The sequence below is a fragment of the Drosophila teissieri genome, chromosome 2L, assembly GCF_016746235.2.
Source record: "Drosophila teissieri strain GT53w chromosome 2L, Prin_Dtei_1.1, whole genome shotgun sequence".
In the NCBI taxonomy this organism is placed as follows: Eukaryota; Metazoa; Arthropoda; class Insecta; order Diptera; family Drosophilidae; genus Drosophila; species Drosophila teissieri.
The window spans coordinates 15,521,048-15,542,211 of NC_053029.1; the positions used below are offsets into that span (position 1 = coordinate 15,521,048).

A 21,164-nucleotide genomic window follows, 5' to 3' on the forward strand; every position below is an offset into this window, starting at 1 on the left:
AATGCATATTTCTTAACTATATTTTTATTTATTTTACAGAATTTTGCAAATGAATTTGCACATGATGTAATGCCAAAAATAAATATATGTGAACTTAGCTTAGATACCATTCAGATTCCACCTGTCTGGGCTTCTTTTTACATATTCTCAGCTTCTTTCTTAAATTGAACTATTTGTAATGACTGTTTTATGAAGGCGAAAAAGAAAAATACAGAAAAGTATATGGAAGCACCAAATCGTTGCGTATATCTCTTATACTTGATGGACTTGCACCAGTTCTATAACAGATTATAATTTCTTAAGTCCTGCGAAGGACGTTGGCAAGATTTCACTATCAATTTTGAATGTGGTTGATGAAACTCCTCCTCGCTTAAACTAATCTTAAGACTTAAGCAAAACACTGCTTGATGAAGGGATTCTCCGACACGGCAGCTTTAATCTCTTCACGCCAAGACTCCATCCAGGGCGTGAATCACTCCATTCGTAGCTGGAATGTTGGAGGTGACCATCTGCGCATCGTTAACCTTAATCTTGCCCGCAGATGTCTTCTGGAGGATCACGGTCTTGCCAGTAGACAGTGAGTCCTTAACCTGGTAGAAACGCATACCAGCGGAGAAGAGAGCCCCGGGAACAATGTGCTTCATGGCAAACTGTTCGGCGGCTTCTTTGTCGTTGTACAGCTTCTCCAGTGTATCGGAGTCCAGTTCGCTGAAGCTTTTGTCCACAGGAGCGAAGACAGTGTACGTCTTGACACCTGAAAGTGCACATTCATTAGAAATTGTTTTAGTTTAGGGTTGAATTTGTACTAACCCTTGCTCTGAAGCTTTTCAGACAGTCCAGAGGTGTACAGAATCTTGAGGAAATTGCTGAAGCGACCCTCGCGATCGGACTGCAGAGTCTGCAGAATATCTCCAACGGGCAGTGGGAACATCACGCGATCGACTGCGTGAGCCACTCCTTGCGGTATCTTGATGTCCTTCTTGTTCAGCACAACCATGGCTCCGTTGATGGTGGTGAGCTTAGAAAATAAATGACATATGTTATGTTTTGAGATTTAATTAAAATATCGCGTCTGTCTTACAGTAACATCGTTCCATTCCTGGTCGTGCATGTTGTACTGGTTAACTCGCAGCTGCGTTCCAGCCAGGGAAACGCCAGTCATCTCGTCCTGCAGGGTGGCGATTTCGAAAGCCCCTGGAATCACATGATGGAGAAGGAGCTACGCAGGAGAAAACGAGTAATAACATTAATAACAATGACAAGCATTTTGATTGAATCAGGTCCCAGCTTAGGGTCCACATACCCCGCTCAGCAATCTGGGATTGGACTGGAACTTCTCCTCGGCTCTTTCGGGTCCTCCCAACTGCACCAGGAGATTCTTAAAGGCCTTATCAGTGGGAACAAAGATGGTATACGGCCCGGTTTCGTTGAGGATGCTGTCCAGACCCGACTGCCTCAGATACTTGGCCATGGCGAACAGTCCGTTGGACTTCAGTATTTGCAGGAGATCCTCGCTGGGATTGGACAGCACAGAGCTGCTGGAGGGATTCGCTTGTGCGGCCTTCTCGGTGTTCTCCGTCTCCTGGACGAGGGCGTCGTCATATTGGGGAGCAGGTGGCAGGAGCTCTGCATTGTTCGCCACATCGGACAGCCGTTCGGTCACCACGGGCAAGTGGGTGGACACACCTTCCAGATATGGGGAAACTGTCACCGTGGAGCCACCGTAGGTGGGAGCTGTGGTGGTGCGAATCAGACTAGCCGCATTCACATGGCTGGTGCTGCTCTCGTAAATCAAGTTGTGGCGGGCTGTGGTGGGAGCACTGGTTGTGGTTGTGGTGATGGTGGTGGTGGAGGTCCTGGACGGGTGATACTGCCTGTGATTGCTGGGGGTTCCACGGGAAATGAAGGGCGTGGGAGTAGTTGTGGTGGTGGTAGTTGTGCTGGTGGTCGTGGTGGGTGCACGCGTGGTTTGGATAATCTTGCCGCTCTTAATCTCCACCAGCTCATCGTTGGGCAGGGTCAGGCGGGAAACGGAGGGCGGCAGCTTAATCTCTCCGCTCCTAATGCGCTCCAGAATGCTTTCCACCTCGGATCCGGTTTGCTTGGTCTCCTTCTCGCCGTTGGCCTTCACTCCTTGGATTTTGAAGCTGCCATCGGTCTGCTCCTCCAGGTACACGTAGGTAGCCTTCTTCTTGGGCGGCAGAGTTGGTGGTGCAGCGGTGGCCGGTGCCTGTGACTTTGGGCTCAGACCCTCAATCTCATAGCCATCGGGGATGAGTCCGCGCTTGGCCAGCTCCTCCAGGGATGGTGGCTCATCGGAGTCCGAGGTTATGACCGCGGAACTGGCAATGCTATTGGCTCCACTGCTGATGCCCTGAATGTCACCGGCCCCACCGCCGTAGAGGGCGGCCAAACTGGAGAGGTCAACACCACCGGGCAGAGAGCCGGACGGGAGGGTGTCCGACTCCTGAGGATCGGGGGATCGCAGAATCTGAACCTTTCCTCCACCGGGCAGCTCCAGATCTTTGCTCTTACTGGGAGCCACATCACTCAAACTCAGCTTGGTCTCGCCACCCAAAGCCTGTTGAGCCAACAGGGTTTGCAGCTGCTCCTGGGAGTAGGCCTTTTGGCCCTGGACCAAGTTGGGATCCGTGGTGCGAATCACCTGGACCCGCTGTCCGTTGGGCAGAACCAGGTCCATCTCATCGTAGGTCTTGTTTCCCGTCAGTGGTTGCTGTGGTGCTTCGGACAGGGCTGCCTTCAGTTGCTTGAGCAAATCATCGCGGGCAATGGTCTTCACGGGTTTCTTGCTCTTCTGACTTGGGAACTTCCCCAGTTCCGACTTCACCTGGGCATAGATGTTCTTCTTGGGAGTGGTTGTGGCCTCAGTGGTTGTTGTGGTTGTCGTGGTGGTGGTCGTCGTCGTCGGGTGCTCCTTGTAGTACTGTTGCAGGGCACTGTTGAACTGATTGTACTCAGTGGGATGAGCCACTGGTCGTCCACGTGCCGGTGCTGCAACATAGGGCGAGTTCTGGTAGTTGGCATTGTGTTGGGTCACGATGGTGGGCAGGATGTGCTGCTTGATCTGGTGCTGCTTCAGAAGGAACTCCTCGTGTTGCTGCCGCACCTTGTGCTGCGACTTCTCGTACTGCTTGGCCACGAACTGCTCGTGCTTCTGGATCAGCTTCTGCTTGTACTCCTGGTCACCCGGTTGGGCCTGGGGCTGAATTGGCGATGGGGCATTGACGAATTGATGCTGGAACTGAGGCTGCTGCGCTGGTTGCTGCTGTTGTGGCTGTTGCTGGAAGGTTCCTCTGGTCGGCTCCGGGAAGGGTGTGGCCTGCACATTGCTGAAGATCTGCGGCACTGGCAATCCCAACTGGGGAGTCAGCTGGTACTGCTGCTGGCTGGACTGCGGCTGTGGCTGATAGTTAAACTGGCTCTGCTGCTGGGGAATGGTCTGGAAAGTGGGCACGGGCGCCTGGCTGGGCAGCTTCTGTGTGGTCTGGGGCAGCACCTGGGGTCCGAACTGCTGGGGCTGCTGGTAGGCAAACTGCTGCTGCTGCTGCTGCAATTGCTGTTGCTGGTAGGATTCCGGGGATGGTTGTGGAGGGAAAGCCGTGGACTGCAAGCGGGAATCTGCGAGAAGACAACGAAGAGGGTAACAGGTTGAAGATCAGAAGAATACTCGAGTTTGGCTCACCAAATTGCTTATGGCGCTGCTGATGTTGCTGCTGATGCTGCTGCTGATTTGGCTGCTGCTGCTGCTGGGAGCCAGCAAAGTTGCGCAAGTCCAAGAAGTTTTGGTGATGCAGATCCAAGCCGGCGGCGGGAGAGGGCAACTGCTGCTGCTGCTGCGGGAACTGGGGAGCGGTTTGGAGTTGGTTTTGGGTCGAACGTTGGAACTGCTGATTGCTGTGGGGCTGATGCTGCTGCTGCTGCTGTGGGAACTGCCCGAAGCGGTGTTGCTGCTGCTGCTGCGGCTGCTGCTGGTGATGCAGATGCGTGTGCTGCGGATGGGGACCGTGCTGGGAGCGGTGGGGAATGGGCAGCTCCACGCCCGCCTGGACAAAGTTTTGCTGATTGTACTGCTGCAGATTCAGCTGGCGGCGCTGCGAGTTGTGAAAGGGCGGCTGCAATGAGGGGAACAGGTGAGTTACAACTTTCCATGGCGAGCATTGCATCATCCAGAGCAAGCGGCCAGACAGAAACCAGCTTTGGCTCGAGATCCCTCGACAGTTAAAAGATAAGTCAAACACTGAGTGAACGCTCCTAAAATAGACATGAACCAGTTTCCCAGGCGGCTGTAATAGCAATCTCCGCTCCACTTTTGCAGGCTAAACTGGACTGTGTGTCTGGTTTGCCTGGGGGTCCTTATTGGCGGGCAGTCGGTCAAGTTGAAGTCCATAAAAAATGGCAAACTTGTTTGCGCCACAAAGAAATACGTATTACGGAAGATGAAAGTGCAGTTGCCTGGCTTTTCTCATTTAAATGATTGTAATCTAGGTGCTAAGATATGATTGCCCAAGAGCGTAATCCCAATGATGCACACTGATTTCAGATCCGAGTTAAGCATAAATTTAAGTAATCACAGCCTCATGCTTCCTCCCAATTGCAGTTGCTCTATTCACTTGCTAACCCACTTGTATTGTCTTCCATCCACAGATGTCATTAGAGTTTCTCTCTCATCGGGCGAACTGCTTATACAATCTTGGAGGTAGGACCGCCCTGGCCGAACTAGCCGTCATACACCGCGTATACGTATTGCCAATTGAGGGGCAAGCAAATGGTCAGTCGTCGAGCAATTGTTCAAAATAGTTATCCAACTCGGTATCTACAAGAGAAGGTGAAGCTGCATTGGCAGCCGCGCTTATTGTAGAGGTACTGAGTTTTTTGTCTTGTGGCTAAACTGCTGTATGTATAATTTAATTGCCTGGGCCATAAATCTTCTTTTTTCTCGCCGAGCTCTGTCGATGCCAGATTGAGGCGTTATCAGGCTAACCGACCCCTGACTCTCTGACTCTTTCTTTTCGCATGGTAATTATGTTGTTGCCGCTAATGCCGCACCTCATCATGACGCGATGTTGCTGCTCGATGATGCCGTCAAAAGCTAACTGTTGGAAGGGGCAGTGGGATTATGCAACCTAATCGGAGGGGCAATGACTAAACTGGAGAAGAGATGCAGGTGAATGAAGGAGTTAAGGCGCTTTCTTATAATGGAATGGAAGGCTTACTTAATTACAAATTCAGTCATTCTTTGGCTGGGTATATTTTCTGTGAAATCACTTTGCGGCCGCCTAAGGTAATCGGAAAACATCCAATGTCTTGTGATACATCTCCATCGTAAATTTATGTTTTTCTCCGTCCACAATTTTCTTTCTTTTGGAAGATGACTTTTCCCTACAAATTGCCTGGCTGGTGAAAACGTCAATCAGTCATCAAACAAGTGCCAAAGAAATCAGCATCGTCGTCCCAAAAGCCACTGAACCCCAGTCCTCACAGGGCTACACGTACATATTTCTCTTTCAATCTCTGTCTATCCGCAACAGTGTGTACGCCATGTATCGAACATGTCAATTTCGTGGTTTAGCGTACTCATTCAACATTTTCTCGGCGCCTGTATGCAAAACGCTTTCGTTTTTAAACGCCACCGTTAACACGCTGCGCATGCGCGTTACCATTAACCCATTGCTGGCAGGTGGCCGTAGCTGTCACTAAATGCCACCGCAACCCACGTGGTTGATACCCAACTGTTCGCCACTGGGTTAAATATGTCAAATGATTGGCGCATGTAGTGTGGGTGCTACTCATTCGTCAAAGATCAGAAATGTGACTAAACAGTGCCTGCATACATTAATCACTCTACTCACTTATTGACATCTCGAATTTCATACTTAGGTAAACAAACACATAATTTATATAGCTTGGTAAGTGCCTCTTTGTCGATCCAATCTCACCACAACAAAGCTTGGATTTCCCCTAATCAAACTCGTGTTTCTGGTCCAAAAACAACATTAATTTGTTAACAACTAAAATATTGGCTTAGATAAACAAGGAAAGTTCCATTGGAGAGACGTATGGGGATGAGCTCCCACAAGCGACTCCATTTCGTTACGTAAACTTCTCCGTTCGGGGCTGTCAAATGAAACGAGCATTATGCTAATTGAAGATGATATGCCATGAGATAGAAGTCACTACATTCCAGCGCATCGAAACCAGTTTACAGAAACATCTTTCACATGTTCGCTGGGGCGTTGTGATCCACGATGTATCTGTCAGTTACATGACTCCAGCTGCCGGCTAATTTGTTAATAATTCATAATTGATTTCTCATCGTCGAGTCAAGTATTACGGGGTCTCAGTCCGACGAGATACCAAATGAAAGCGAAATTTCGGAAATTTCTTTTCAGATTTGGTTTGGTCTCGCAGTGAAAGTGATCCGCTTGATATTTAGTAAGCATTTAAGGTGTTTATGCTAATTAGAAGTTAATAGTCAAGACCGCAAGACCTTCAAGCCCCAAGAAATGGTGCGCTCATTAATAGTCACCCAAAATCAGAGGCCGTAAATTCTTCAAATCCTGAGTTGCGCAACAGCCCGAGGTTTTTGCGAGATGCTTCGAGAGTCGCACAATTTACAAGTTTTCCAGTTTTTTTCGGTCATGTCAATGGCCAATGGCATCCGAGCTGGCCTCGTTTTCCCCGATTGCCTTTCGGATTTCCTGCCTGCCCCGCAGTCAACCGAGGAGACACCAAATGCATTTGCCTTCCAGTTTTGCACTGGATCTTTGTGTGTTCTTTCTACCACTCTTGGCGGTTTATTTTGGAGTTTGGTAACCGCTTATTGCGATTCACAGAGTTTCAAGGTTGTTTTGGTCGGATCTGAGGATCTTTTTTCAGAGGCGATTGAAGTCATGTTGTGCAATTTGTGTTCTTGCCATAAAAGAGCTGCACATGTCAGATGTCAGATTGGGCATCCATCTCACAGCTAATGAGGCGCTATGTTTTTGGGATAACCAAAGAACATTTTGGTTATTCGACAGATCGGACCAAAGATTCAAAGTGAAAAAGTGGGCCAATTAAATGAATTTGCTTGACATAAGCTAATATTGAAAATGTTTAAATATAACCGCAGCAAATAAATCTCCTGGGCTCGGTAACCAATCACTTAGTTGCAACCTTTTTAACATTGCAAAATAGCCAGAGAATTAGGGAGTCTTGAAAACTGGGACACTCCATCGTTCAAGCTGATTTATTTTTGGGCTGTCATCCACATTGTGCGGCTCATTAAATTGTTTGTCTAACTTATCATCAGAGTGCATCTTGATCTGAGTTGAGACTGTGAAATCGTGCTCACATAATTTCCACATCAGCCTCTCCGATCGATAAAGTCCAGAACAGAGTGCTTAGTTTCGATTTTTTGGCCCCAGCCAAAACTGGTTAGCTTAAGATATAGCCTCCTGCATTCCCCCTGTTGACAGTATCCACCTGGCAGTAAATGTGCATAATAAGCTTTTGATGGCAGTTGATGGCTTAGTTTGTGTGGCGGCTTCGTTCCGTTTCTTTTTACTTTGAGAATTGGTCAATCCAAAATTTGGCAATTCCCTTTCACTTTTCGGGGCTATCGAGAAATGACTGCAATTTGCAAAGATGGCCCAAAAAAAAATAGGCGAACAAAATATTTCTGTGGATTTCCTAAAGGCATTTTAATTGCCAACAAAATAGCTAGCCGGCTAAGCAAATAAGTAATTAATTTGTGGCCGCACAAAAGAATGCCCAGCAACAATAGCCTCAGCAGCAAAAGCAAAAAGTGAAATTTACATAAAATTGTGTAATTAAATGAGGTAAATAAGAAATTGCCTCAAGCGGCTCTTTGGCCAACACCTACAACTAGCCTGAAAAGGGGGCAATCACATGAAAGCGAAAGAAGCCCCCGTCCGAGCAACAAAAAACAGGGCGGCAACAATGAAAAGATTCCAGGCAACCCGCCAGCGGTTAAAACAACCGAATTGAAGCAAAAACAAGAGAGAACGCTATAGTCGAGTTCCCCGACTATCTGATACCCGTTACTCAGCTAGTGGAAGTGCGAAGGAGAATCTTCAACACTGACGGTTTTTGTCGCTTTGAGGGCGTTAGAGTGGGCGTGGCAAAAAGTTTTTTGGCAAATCGATAGAAATTTACAAGACTAATACAAAAATGAAAAAATATCGAAACATTTTTCAAAAGTGTGGGCGTGGCAGCTTTGGGCGGTTTGTGGGCGTTAGAGTGGGCGTGGCAAAAAGTTTTTTGGCAAATCGTTAGAAATTTACAACACTAATACAAAAATGAAAAAATATCAAAACAATTTTCAAAAGTGTGGACGTGGCAGTTTTGGGCGGTTTGTGGGCGTTAGAGTGGGCGTGGCAACATGAATCGACAAACTTGCGCTGCGTCTATGTCCCTGGAGTCCGTATGGTTAATCTCAACTTTCTAGCTTTTGTAGTTCCTGAGATCTCGACGTTCATACGGACAGACGGACAGACGGACAGACGGACGGACAGACGGACAGACGGACAGACGGACGACAGACATCAGATCGCTACTGATCCTGATCAAAATATATACTTTATATGTCGAAACGCTTCTTCTGTTACATACTTTCAACGAATTAGTATATTTTACTCTACGATAATAAAAAATATTTAACAATTTCTTTAAAGCCGTACAAGCAACGAAAAAGAAACTTGGTCAGCTCGGCTACTCCTCGCGTACGAATCCGCAGATATTATCGCTCCAAATACTCCGCTCTCACAAGCGGAGGGAAAAGCACTTGAAAAACTGAAAAACAAATAAGGCAATTTGGCAGACAGAGCCCAAAATTGTCTGATTATCTGGGTACTTAATACCCACTGGCTCATATCACAGTTACTGCTGTAACTTCAGATTAATTAGGGAAATTATATTCCTCGAATATATATTTTAATTCCTAAATTTATGTTGGAAATTTGCTTTGCATACTTAGAGATCAATCGCATACTTATCAAATTAGATCAAAATATTTGAGAATTTAAATTAATTTCCAGTATCGTTGAATTGGTATTTTGACTGCATACTAGCCATCTGTTTTAATATCTCAATGGCAATAAACTAGCAAAATCACAATACCATTTAACTCCGTAATTACTGCCGTCCTTTGATACTCCAACAACTGTTTATCCCAATTAATTGGAAACCTGGCTTCCTCAAAGCATCTCAAGAATTGCGCAATCGCTTGCAGCAAGACAAAATTGTGAGTTAATGCGATTGCAAGTGTCTTGGCACTTCAAAACATGAGTGGCACACAAATTTAATTTAATTGAAGAAGCATCAGCCTCATTTGCGAATTAGGCATTTTGCCAATGGCAAGTGTTGCACAAACTCACTTACTTTTGCAGTCGTGTTTGTATCTGTATCTCAACACCCACGCAGCCCGCACAGGTAGCTAAATCCACCGAATGCATCTGACGACACACCATCAAAGTTTGTGCATGTAAGCTCGCTCATATGGTTAATTTGACACAGTCTGACACTTTTTACGAGCAACTAAGATTTATTGTATCATTAGCATGGCCAGGGGCAGCATCTGCAGTTTCCTTGGTTGCGGGGTATCTGCGAGATACTAAACTAAACTAAGCAAGTGTAATTTAAATAAACCCACTTCTTTTTTGTTTGGCTCTCGGTGTGGGGCATGAGAAAATTCGGGTTTATGGGCCATCTGTTTTTGGGTAATTAACATGTTCATATGGCTAATTGCAGTGAACTGAATTTTAACTGTGCCTTCAGATAGTTTATATGATTTTCGGATGTCGGTCTGCAAGACAGCTGTCTATTCGTGGAATCCGGGAAGGTCGTACTTTGAATAGAAAGTGACAATTTGTATTTAGAGCGACCTTAAATTGTAAATTGCTATTTAAATTTCTTAATTTCAGTGAAGACAGTGATTTATGATTATAATGGCATACAGTCAATCACTATCAGCAGCCCAATCTATTTTAACAAACAGCTCAATTTTCAGCCTCAACACACTTTCAATTTCAAAACCACAATATCAGCCGCCTAATATCATAACACACTTATTATTTGGCAGACAATCGCCTGAAAGATCCTCATAATTATCAAAGGCAATTGCGTGCGAGTCGGACATTAAGCCAAAACCTCTAAAAATTATGTTATTGTTGGAAATAAATTTAAATACGCTGCAATTTTTACTTTCCAATTCAATATATTTGGCGCACGCACCACAGTAAATTGCATGCCATATATCTTTCCATCTTTTAGCCATGGCCAAGATATTTTTCAGGTAGGAGTTTGGCGCCCACATCGCTGGACTCAAAGATTTATTTGCTCCGCTTTGTTGACGGACGGTAGCGAACAATCAAGAGAACCGCCGGGAAATATTACAATTTCGTTTTTGAAGAAAGGCGCAAATCTCGGATTTGCATTCGTCGGATTCGTTACTCAACTTCACCGTGAAATTTCATTGACAGTGCCACACGCCCAAAAACCTTTCCACGCTCATCAAGCGTCAAAGATTCGGGCCTTTGTTGAACTCATCATCCCAGGCTCTTGTAATTTTGTGCAATTTTTCTCCGTTTTTGTAGCCGTCACTGGGTATTTCAATGGCGCCAATATACAAAGGCTTTAAATGCGCGTATTTCTGCCAACTCGCACACTTCGCACTTGTATTTACTTTAGTGACTTCAGAGCCATCGAGTTGGGAGTGTTTGTCTACTCATTTCCATGGGCTGTCACTTGAGTTGAGCGCCTCGATTTCAATTGATGCACGGTCTTAAGGTATTGTCGCGTTTGTTTGAATTATATGGGTCAGGCCAATAGTCGGATGGGCAGACTATTTATTTATACTGCTGGCGACCTTGGTTAACAATTCAGGTTGGCAAATTGTGGCAGAAGAGTGGGGCTATGAGGTCGTGATGGGCTGAGGTGGCTGTTTTGACAGACCTTTGAATGAATTTGACGAGTATATTGCTGCTCTTGTAATCTTCCGTCACTCAACTCCGTCTGCTGAGGCATTCCAACCTCCCAGTCGGCTGTCAAGTCCTCTTGGTGCCTTAGATCTTTCTAGCGATCCACCTTAACGCTTGTCTAATGCTTTAATTACATACTAGCATTGCCTTAGATTCCCAGACATGCGATTGCACTCGGAGCCGGCAACCAGACTGCCCCACCCCACGTATCATTTGTCAAACGGGCAGCCATTGTTTTCGCAGGGAACAACTTTTGATTTTCCATTTTCCCCCACTGCGAGTTCAGTTGGAATTCATAATTTGTGGGTTAGGAGTGCGCCCGGGCCGAGTACTCTGGTTTCGAAAGTGAAGTTCTTTCCATTTTAATTACCTTCGCCAGGCGGAGGAACCAATTAAGTCGTTTTCAGATTGTATCGCAGCCAGCTCGTTGCTCTTGACTCGCCAAATGCTCACATTGCTGGGTCTCGTGCCCGCTTTTGGACACGCAAGCTCAGCTCACTCTTTCCGAGGAATAGAGCCCATGCAAATTGCAGAGGGTCGCGGGGTCTACGGACTTTGGTCTATGCTCTATGGTCTATGGTCTATGGTCGCTGGTCTGGCAAATGCTTCAAATTGCCACCGGCTCGGAATTGCTGGTAGCCGGAGTCGGTAAACTGTGTGTAGCTGCAGTTCGTGACAGTTTTTAGCAATTACCCGGATGGGCCGGAACGCGACAAAGCCGAAGACCCATCTGGTCGGTCGCCTGACCATTGTTTAGCGGTTAGTAACCCCACGCGGAGTTCACTGGCGCATTGGCAGCCGTCTCCCGGGATTTCTGAAAGTTTCTGGACTGCCACTGCCCTTCGTCCCCTTTTAATTGATGTGCATTCCAAGCATTTCTACACCCCAGCTAGACCCATTTTGGGGTTTTCTTTCATATCTTTTCGCGAAGAAATCGAAAGCTCAGAGCATTTCGGCTCGCATGCCCAACTGATGCACTCAAATGCGCAGGCGAAGCCGCAGCGAAATGAGAAGAAAATGTATCCAAAAACCGCCGAGCAAATTAAAATTTATTATTTGCAACAAAACGAAGCACTTTGGGTGCCGCGAAGAGGCGAGTGGAAATGCAACTGAAATGCCAGCTATGGAACTTCTGCGGTGCAGAAAATCACCGAAGCTTGCGAAAAGTGTTTTTCTTTTACTGCACTCGCTGCAGCTCTTGTTCAGTTTTCCTCACTCCATGCCACACCGACAACGAACCGAAAGTGGCTGACAGAGGCTGCGGGAGTTGTGCCTCCAGTGCAGCAGTACTGTACTGGGGTATTCGGTCTGTCGGTGGCGATAATGTGGCATGAAGCAGCCAACTGAAGTGCGAAGTGGGTTGCTGCACGTCGGGGGCGTGTTCGGACCTGACAGGTACTAAGCAGAGTATCTCCCCCATGGAGGGCTTTGACTTCCTGCCCAGGGAACCTCCGCGGAGGGTGGAAGTGGCAAGGAGTTGCATCAGCAGCGGCTTAGTATGACAGCCCTGGGTGTAATATCTGCCATGATCATGAAGAGCAATGTTTGAATGCGTAACTGCACAGGGAAAGGAGGGCGTGTCTCTAAATATTTCCTAATAACTTTGAGCATTTTTAGAATGTAAGATCTTGCAAACATTGTTTGAGATATAAGCTCCTTGCATTCCCGGAAGATTCTTATTTGCCACGAACTTTAACCTTTTGCCGCCCAACCCGAGGGTTGTTTCCATGCATACCAGAGGAAAGTCAAATCGTTATCTGCACTTTTCCATTACACCACGGCAAACCGCAAAATGTCATTAAATAATTTCGCTGCGCGCTTGCAGTGCTCAAAAACAGAAAAATAAAGTGCAAATCGATGGACAAGTTTTCGGTGCTTTGAGGCAGAGCAGGCGGCTCAATAGTACTGCGACTCCCACCTCGACAGCCCGAAAAAAAAAGGAAAAACACACACACAAATTATGCAACTCCACGTCGGCTCGGCTTGCAACATCTCCGGGCAGACCAACCCGACCCGTCCACCAGTTGCAGATGCCATTGCAGCAGCAGCAGCAGCAACAGCAGCAACTGCAGCATGCATCACCATCGGCTTGTTGAAAATCTTGTTTTGGGAACTGCGAGCCAGCCGCAGCAACAAACGCTTCTTCATTTTCGCGCAATAAACATTTCGCCCCAGACACAAAGGCACAGCAACAATAAGAAAACGAAAGTGCAACAACACTGTGCCACAACGGGTTGCCCAGTTTGAACCAAGCCGTTGGGCTTGGCTATTGCCTTTGCTATTGCATTACGTGCGGTTGGTTCCTCGGCGAGGATCGTTTGACTTTTGGCCATATTTGCGTTGAGTTATGGCGAGAAAGAAGATGCAGCTGAACAAACCCGTTTCACGTGGCGTATGAGTAACGCGGAAGTTGACACTTGCTGCACTTGGTACTGTCGGTACTGTTGGTACGACGATGGTGGGTGAAAATTGCCTTGATATATTTACTATTTACTTCACATACCGCAGATAATTGCGGCATTCGTCAGGGGCCTTGCAACGTGCCACATCCAATTCCTATTTGTCGTCACTTGCTTAGGCAAGAAATGGTTGGACAAATCCCATTTTGTTTTCTGCATTCCAGCTTTTTCGGTTGGCCCATCCAAGTGACTTTTAATGACCTGCCCGAAAAGAAGCCATCCGGGGCTGGTCTGTCAATATCAAACGATGATTAATGTCGCCGAGCCCTTTTACTTTCTTTTTCCTCATCGCTCCTAGACGTCGTTTTAACGATCCCACCAGTTGTTGGCATGTGAAATTATTGTTTATAGGTAATAGCATTTTTATTTTGCACTGAGCTAATTTCTGACGATCGTTTCCATGAAACTATGCGGAACCAAGCCTGCGGTTTACTGACCATGTTAATGGCTTAATAATTGAGAAGTTCGCTAGGGTAATGAGGAACTATAGAAAGCGGAAGATGCCATAAACCCCTGCCAGACTGCGGGAGATCCGCAATTCTCGGAAGAAACTTGCCTTTTACTTTTAGCCAACCTTCTTATCTTCTTGTTAACTCAAAAGTGGGCCAGCGTATTGCGAAAACGTTTGTCCAGACTCAAAACATTCCAGAAGAAAATAGCTAGTTTACATTCATAGCATTATACTTACAGTGAGCTGTGAGTTTTCCTGCTCGGCAAGTTGCAAGGTGGAAAATGGAAGCTAAGAAAATTTCATAATCGCTCTTATATCAGCTATGCTATTACATTTTCAGTGTTTTTTCTCAAACAGCCCTTTCACAGCCCAATCAGGCATGACACTTTGGTTTCATTCACTTTTCGGGCAATTTTCCTCTCATTCAAAAACGAAATTGATTTAATTCTCAATGAGTTCGAAGCCAGTTGGGTGCCAAGCCAATCAAATTAAATCGGACCAGAAAAAAGGCACAATAAAGAAATAAGGCAGATCCAATTGGACTGGACAGTCGCTGTGCTGGTGTGATTAGCGTTCCATTATTTTATTTGTTTGTGGTTAGCAGCTGCAAAGCGAACTCAATTGGATTATTTTGATGCGAGTCGGTTTATAGAGGCGCCAGGCTAATGGCAGCTCATTTACTTTCCTGAAGTGGATACAAATCGAGGGCTATAATCAAAGGCGATTGAGGTGCGATGATTGGGGCCCTGAACCTGATTAGCTCTTCAGCACCAGCAAGTGGCATCACCATCTTTCGCGCCTCTCCCTCGTTGGTCTTTCCTGTTCTTCCTCAAAAACAACTTTCATTTTTCAAGCTAAATCCATTAAGAGTTTGTCACCTCTCCGCTCGGATATCGAAATATCTTTCAGATAAATATGCAACCGAACAGCAACAACTTTACAAAGATCTCTCGATTGACCCACTTTCCATGCCTTGAAAATGAACAGAACGAGCCCAGCCCGCAAAAAAGAAATTACAATGAAATGCGGCTTCTTATTATGATTTTTGCTGCTTTTATTATTATTATTTTTCTTGTGTGATGGTGGATGTTGTTGCCGCTCCGAAATCGAACAGGTTGTAGGGCCCCCGTCACAGAAATATAAAATTATTACCCGCCGCAAGTCAATGAGAAATGTCTGCTGTATTTATTACCGGCTCGGGGCTACATTTTATCGAATATGAAAAGCGGCAGATACCATGGGAAGCTTAATTCCGGCATTTATTGTTTGCCTTCGAAACAGCAAGAGTTAGTTTATCTGATGAGCAGCAATTTGGCGGCGGTTTCATAACAAAATTTATAGATACGTTAAGGGATTTGCTAATTGTGTGATGCATTATGATGTGATAAAGCAACTTCAATCAATTAAATTACCTTCTCGCTTATTAACATATCAACCTTATAGTGGGATCTATAATCCCTTTTTGTGGCGTTCTTTTAGACCACCTAGGAAGTACTCTTTATTGGCCCCAACAAAAGTGAAAGCAAGTCGGGTGAAATACACATAAATATGTTAACTAAAAACAAACAGAAAAACGAAAATAACGAGAAACCAACAATTTGGCAGGCCCAGAAAAACATGTTCGCAGACAGCAAATCGCTGTTTCTGCGGGATGTGGATTTCTGCTGCTGCTGCGCCTGCGCCGTGAACTGTGGAACTTGCGGATGGACATGGACATGGACGATGGGCAACAGATGGTACTGAGTAGTTGACTGCCCGGCTGCCAAGTTTACACGACACAAAGACACAACTGCAAGCGCTACGTGAGGCAATATATACAAAATAATAAAAGTTCAAATTAAGCAATAGCAAAAAAAAGAAAAATCAACCGAAAAGAAATTCAACAGCCACCAATAAGCCGACAAGTCCCGAAGAGCAACAAAAGTCTCCCAGGCCATCCGATGCAGCTCGAGCATCGACCAGTTCCTGTTCATGGCCAGACAAAAGGAAGATGACGGTACTTTTTTCATCTGCAAGCTTAGTTGTTTGGCCAAAAGTACAAAATTGTTAAGATGCAATCGCAGGCCATTGCCACAGCTTATGTCAATGCTGAGATATGATGTTGGCAAAAATCTGGTTCAAACACGTTTTATATTTAACTACGTTATGGAGACGTTGTGCAAGTTGCCGAAAAGGAAATTGGCAAGTAAACCGATGCACGAAAAGGTTAAGGGCAAAGCAAAAGTTGCGAAAAATATACATTAACTTCCTTTGTCCACTAACTGACTGCACTCACACTCCCAAAAAACTGGCGATGATCAGGGCCTTTTAATCCGCCTGCCAATTCAAATATAATCCCAAATCCAAACATTGCCCGCAGCACAAAAACATCAAAATAAATCTTTTTACGTAATCCAAACCTCAATTATAGGCATTAGTTCATCCAAAAATACAGATTAAAGACGAAAAAAGAGGAGACAACAGGGCTGTTGATTTCACATCATAAATCGTTGTGGCTTTTGGACGAATCTCTGTGGGTCTTAGCCGTAAAAGTGAAAACTGTAACAACGGATGGCCAACATGATTAGATTACATCAACAAAGGTGATCGATTATCTAAGAGAACTTCAACTCGGCACGAATACACGCAAGTTCTTAGAAACCCTAATGACTTGACAGATTTTGTGCTGAACTTTGAAATGTTGGAAGATGGGTTTTCGATTTTATATTTGCCTTCCTGACCACTCCAAGCGAACAGGTTTAAATGTTGTCCCATGACTTTACGGCTTTACTCCTCTTTTGCATCTTCATTTAATCGAGTCCCCCACCTTCGATTGAGCGAAAGATAAAAATATTTTTGTGAAAAGGGAAAGTTCATTGAGGCATTGAAAATCGTTTTCGTTTTCAGTTGCGGTCCTAAACGTTTCAGCAATTAATATTGAAATCCCAAAACAAATATTTAAATAATTGAATTTTTAAATAGGCAGTGGAACTTGGAACCTGGAACTTCCGAACTCCAACTGCGATCTTTGTCTTATTGGTAGAAAGTCTTATGCAAGTCTGGGGAATTTCTGTGATAGGCGGTCAGAAATCTTTGGACCTTTGGTATATTTATGCGAGTACTACCCAACGCATGGCAACTTTCTTTGGCCGAGACTCGAAAAGATCTGAAAACTGTGTCAATTTGGTCGGGACAAACGAAGAGTCGACAAAGCTGGATTTAACAATGAATATTTGCATATCGTTCAATGGATATGCAAATGAAGTGATAAACATTTTTTGTCTATTTTTATGATTATTTGGCACATATTTGGGATGACGTTTACGAGGCATTGCCTTTGTCTTATGGAATGTGGAACACCAGCGATGAGGTATTGATACAACATCAAAATAATTATTGAACTGATCTATTTAGGTCAGTTTATTTCCTAACTTACCCCATTGTGAAGCCCGACGTTGGGTGGTGGTATAAATCCTTGTGCATTCGCAGCGACCACCCACAGGCACAAAGTGGCCCACAGTGCCAAAGAGACCCTCATGATTCACTCGGGAATTCCAGATATGCTTATTTCCTCCGTTAACTGTTATTGTTTTCTCAACTAATCAGATATCAGTGCACTATTTTCTTTTAAAACAAACACGATACCGCTGCCAATATCCCAGGACGAAAGGGGGCGCGCGAAAAATGTCAGTTATGCGACGCGAAATGATAACACTAGGTCGAAATCAACTTGGGCCGAAGTTATTTTCGTTACGTTTTCTATTTGCTTTATGCAAATGATGCAGTTTTCTGTTTTCTTCGCTCTCGGTTTTAAAATTCCGTTAACGTTTGAGCCGCGTTTGGGGACTTTTCAAGTGACTGCCGTTGGTAGCAGCCGCAGACACGACTTGTCTGGTAAAAGTTCGAAGCTTAACTGAAGATCATTAAACGTTTGGTAACAATTTAAGCCAAGCTTGCCGCGAAGATGCCAAAAAGCGGTCGCAGTGGCAACGAAGACGCCAGCAACATGCGCACCTCGGCAACATGTTGCTCGTGCACCTCAGCGAAGAGGCAGCAATCTGGCCAAAGAGAAAGCAAAGAGCGCGATTTTTTGGCCGAAAGAGAAAGTGTTGCCGGGCTTTGAATTGGCAACATGAGGAAATGGATTGCCTCTGCATCACCTTATCAATTTAGCGTGAATCACTGGCTTATCGAACCCAGAAATGGCTTACCCGAAACCTAAATCTCTGATCGCTATTTCCATGTGGCCAAACGATAGTGGCCACAACCACGTAGCTTACTCGGAAGTGGCGATAAAATCTCTGTTGGGGGGCGTCCAAGAATCTGAGCTTTTCCCAAAAATATTTTATTGCATTGCACCGTTTAACCAAAGACGTGTGGGTCTGATCTTATGCCATGTAACAGCAGTAGCCGGCAATGTTCATTGCGGTCTTCAGACAAACAACGCGTTTATAATCTTGCTCACATTTTTATGATTTGGGCATGATTAATGCTGAACTGGAATTTCGGTTGAGTAATGTGTTTAAAATTCCCACTGAGATCGCATAAGGCGATCCATTGAACAGCACCTTATGCCTTACATCACAGCCACTGGGCAGTGAATTTACATATCACGCTCCACTTGATATCTAAATAGGGAAGCGCCAGGGATCATCGGATTATTGAAACACATTAATCATTTTAAAAATGTTGATTTCAAAGAAAAGTGCAATAAATCCATAAAACAGTCCTTTCCATACAAAAAGCACGCGTGGTTATGTTTTACAATTTTTTTACAAATTGATTGAAACCAATTGGTTACATTTCTGAATTACTCTTTGTAAGCAAAATGTTTCTCATGTCTTATCATTACTTTTTTGGATTCACCCCACTGACAGCGTAACTTTAATTGTTAAAATTATTTCCTCTTGTGAAATACGGCGATAAAATGCATTTTATATCGAAGAACAAGCCAGACCGATCAACAAATTATTGCATTTCCAGCTTTCCACTCAATTATTTCCAGGTCGCAAGCATTTCGGTGGCTACTAATCAACAGGTCCATCAATCAACTCCCCAAATGCGCACTTCATAGCCGGCTTTCATAAATAACTTTTCACTTTACGGAAGCCCCGGAAAACCAATGCAATCGCAAGGCCAATTATTTGGGGTCCCAATGCAATTCTAAAATACGCGGCCACAGGTACCTTTAAGTGGCGATTGCATAAGTGGCAAGCGCCAGTCGGCTTATCAGGCTTGGCTTCTTTGTTCCATTCACAGACAATGATAATGACCCCCGATGATACTAAAGATCGGGCCCCCCGCTTACTCGTCTCTCCCCTGATGTTTGAAGTGCGTGCTTAAATTTTATTTGATGACTTTCTTTGTTGACCGATCGGGCTGTGAGAAACCAGACAGCACTATCCCAAGATCGGTGGAAAATATTTTCACCTGCGCTGATTGAAATGTTTGCACAATCCGTTGAAAATCCGATGAAAATATTAGCAGGAAGCTAACCCCTTGTCAAATCAATTTCTAATTACCGGACTGTAATTTCTATCTACTTATTTTTTATTTCGGCTATTTCGCTCTTTCTCTCTGTATATCCCGCGGCGTGCTCGTGTTTCTGTAATTACTTCCCACACATGGCGAAAACTGCGAGTAATAATTGGCCATTTTGCTTGTTGGCTAATGGCTTGCCATTAATGCTGACTACCAGGGTCAGAGACAGGGCGATCCCAGTGGCAGTTGCGATCTTGTCTTCGATCAATTACAAGTTATTGAAAGTGTGCGACAAATTAGTTGTGACTCAAAGCTTTTAATTGCATCATTTCTTTTCAGTTAATCTCTTCTTTTATGTTCAATCACTGCCAAGGGTGTCTTTAATTACTATAGCCTTGCTTTTCTGCTGACCTTTTTGCAATTCAGTTTTATGTCGCATACTTAACACCTAAGTTTTCTTGGTCAGTAACACACCTCACCAATAAAAAAGCAATCTTATTATTTACTTTCAACAACATAAATATAATCATATTATAATTATATGAGGGCATGCAGAACAGTTCCAAGCATAAAAACAAAATTTTGCACTTAAAAAATCTAGTTAAAGACCTTGATGAATGGGCAGCCAACGAACAGTTAATATGTCTGCCCGAAATTAACAAAAAACAAAAGCCATTGCCAGACGGACGAACAACAAAAACCGAAACACCGAAAAAAGACTAAATGCTTTACAAATACCCAACAACACAACGCTCGGGGGGAAAGACTTTCACCTTGCGACGTACGATCGAAAGAAAGAAGGAAAGAAATGTATATGAGGGGAAGAGCAAAAAAGCCAAGAAAGAGGCAGTCAAGCTAAGGCAGAAGCGGCCTTCGAGATACCCAGATGCCATGGACCCGAGACCGAAAAACCGAGCCCGACCTGCAGTGGCCTCCACCTGGCAACAACAAGTGGGCAACCCGTCGATCATGATCATGATCATGATCATCAGCAGGCGCTGAAGAAGCCACCATCGTACGTCAATAAACCTTTGACTCAATGACGCTTACGGTCGCCCGGGCTTTTATCACTCGATCCCAGACCCTCACAGGGAATTGTGGTTGGTGTGTGAACGTTCGTGAGCTGGCAACTTTTACTTTTCATTCAAGAACGGGTCGGGCACTGGGATTAAGTCATACAAACGCGGTTGATCCGCTGCGCGTACTTAGAATTCTACTTTCCCCGAAATCTTTCGACTTGTTAACCCCCACGCAAGCACTTGGGAATCAAAAGTGAAAACAAAACGCTTGGGCATTTGAAGCTGTCAAAATTTTGGGACGGACAGTCGTACCGTCGTACTCATTCGCTGCTCAAACATTTGTTCAAGTCATTTAGGATAATCGCCGACTATTTATTAAGCAACTATTGACACTGTCCACTTAGCCATTTAAACAGATATTTATTAGTAAGAGCTCCATTTAATCTACAAAGTATACAAATATTTTTAACACAAAAAATTGCCAGCTTCGTTTTCGTTGCGTTTTAGACGCTGTCGGAAATTGCATAATAGATGCGAACGACCAGAGACTTGATGAATTAATAACAAAAACTAAATGATCGGGGAGCCCTTGCGGCAATCTGAAATGGTGTCACGTGGAGTTATTATGCCCAACACCAAATTGGGAAACACGAAGAAGCAGGGCTGACAAAATTAGACTAAATTCAAAGTCAATAGCTTTTTATCCCGTAACCGCTTCCGTTCGGGATGATCAGTAGCATAGATATAGATTTGACAGGCAAAGATGCAAGATACA

General features: G+C 44.8%; 1 protein-coding gene across 1 annotated transcript; it reads right to left on the minus strand.

Moving 5' to 3' along the window:
• Positions 1–68: 68 nt before the first annotated feature.
• On the minus strand, positions 69–17,788 carry LOC122614703. Its single transcript, XM_043789328.1, has 6 exons — positions 17,326–17,788; positions 3,704–4,133; positions 1,304–3,639; positions 1,082–1,219; positions 811–1,018; positions 69–754 (listed from the first exon to the last, which is right to left on the minus strand). Exons 1-6 carry the CDS (start codon positions 17,425–17,427, stop codon positions 444–446), a joined length of 3,525 nt encoding a protein of 1,174 aa, XP_043645263.1. The 5' UTR covers positions 17,428–17,788; the 3' UTR covers positions 69–443.
• Between the last annotated feature and the right edge of the window lie 3,376 nt (positions 17,789–21,164).

Bases quoted from the DNA above. Each gene is read 5' to 3' on its own strand.
- LOC122614703 (XM_043789328.1), bottom strand. From the start codon at position 17,427: ATGAGGGTCTCTTTGGCACTGTGGGCCACTTTGTGCCTGTGGGTGGTC. The intron at 1,220-1,303 runs GTATGTGGACCC...TCTCCTGCGTAG, and splicing joins ATCCCAGATTGCTGAGCGGG to CTCCTTCTCCATCATGTGAT. The intron at 1,019-1,081 runs GTAAGACAGACG...TTATTTTCTAAG, and splicing joins AGGAATGGAACGATGTTACT to CTCACCACCATCAACGGAGC.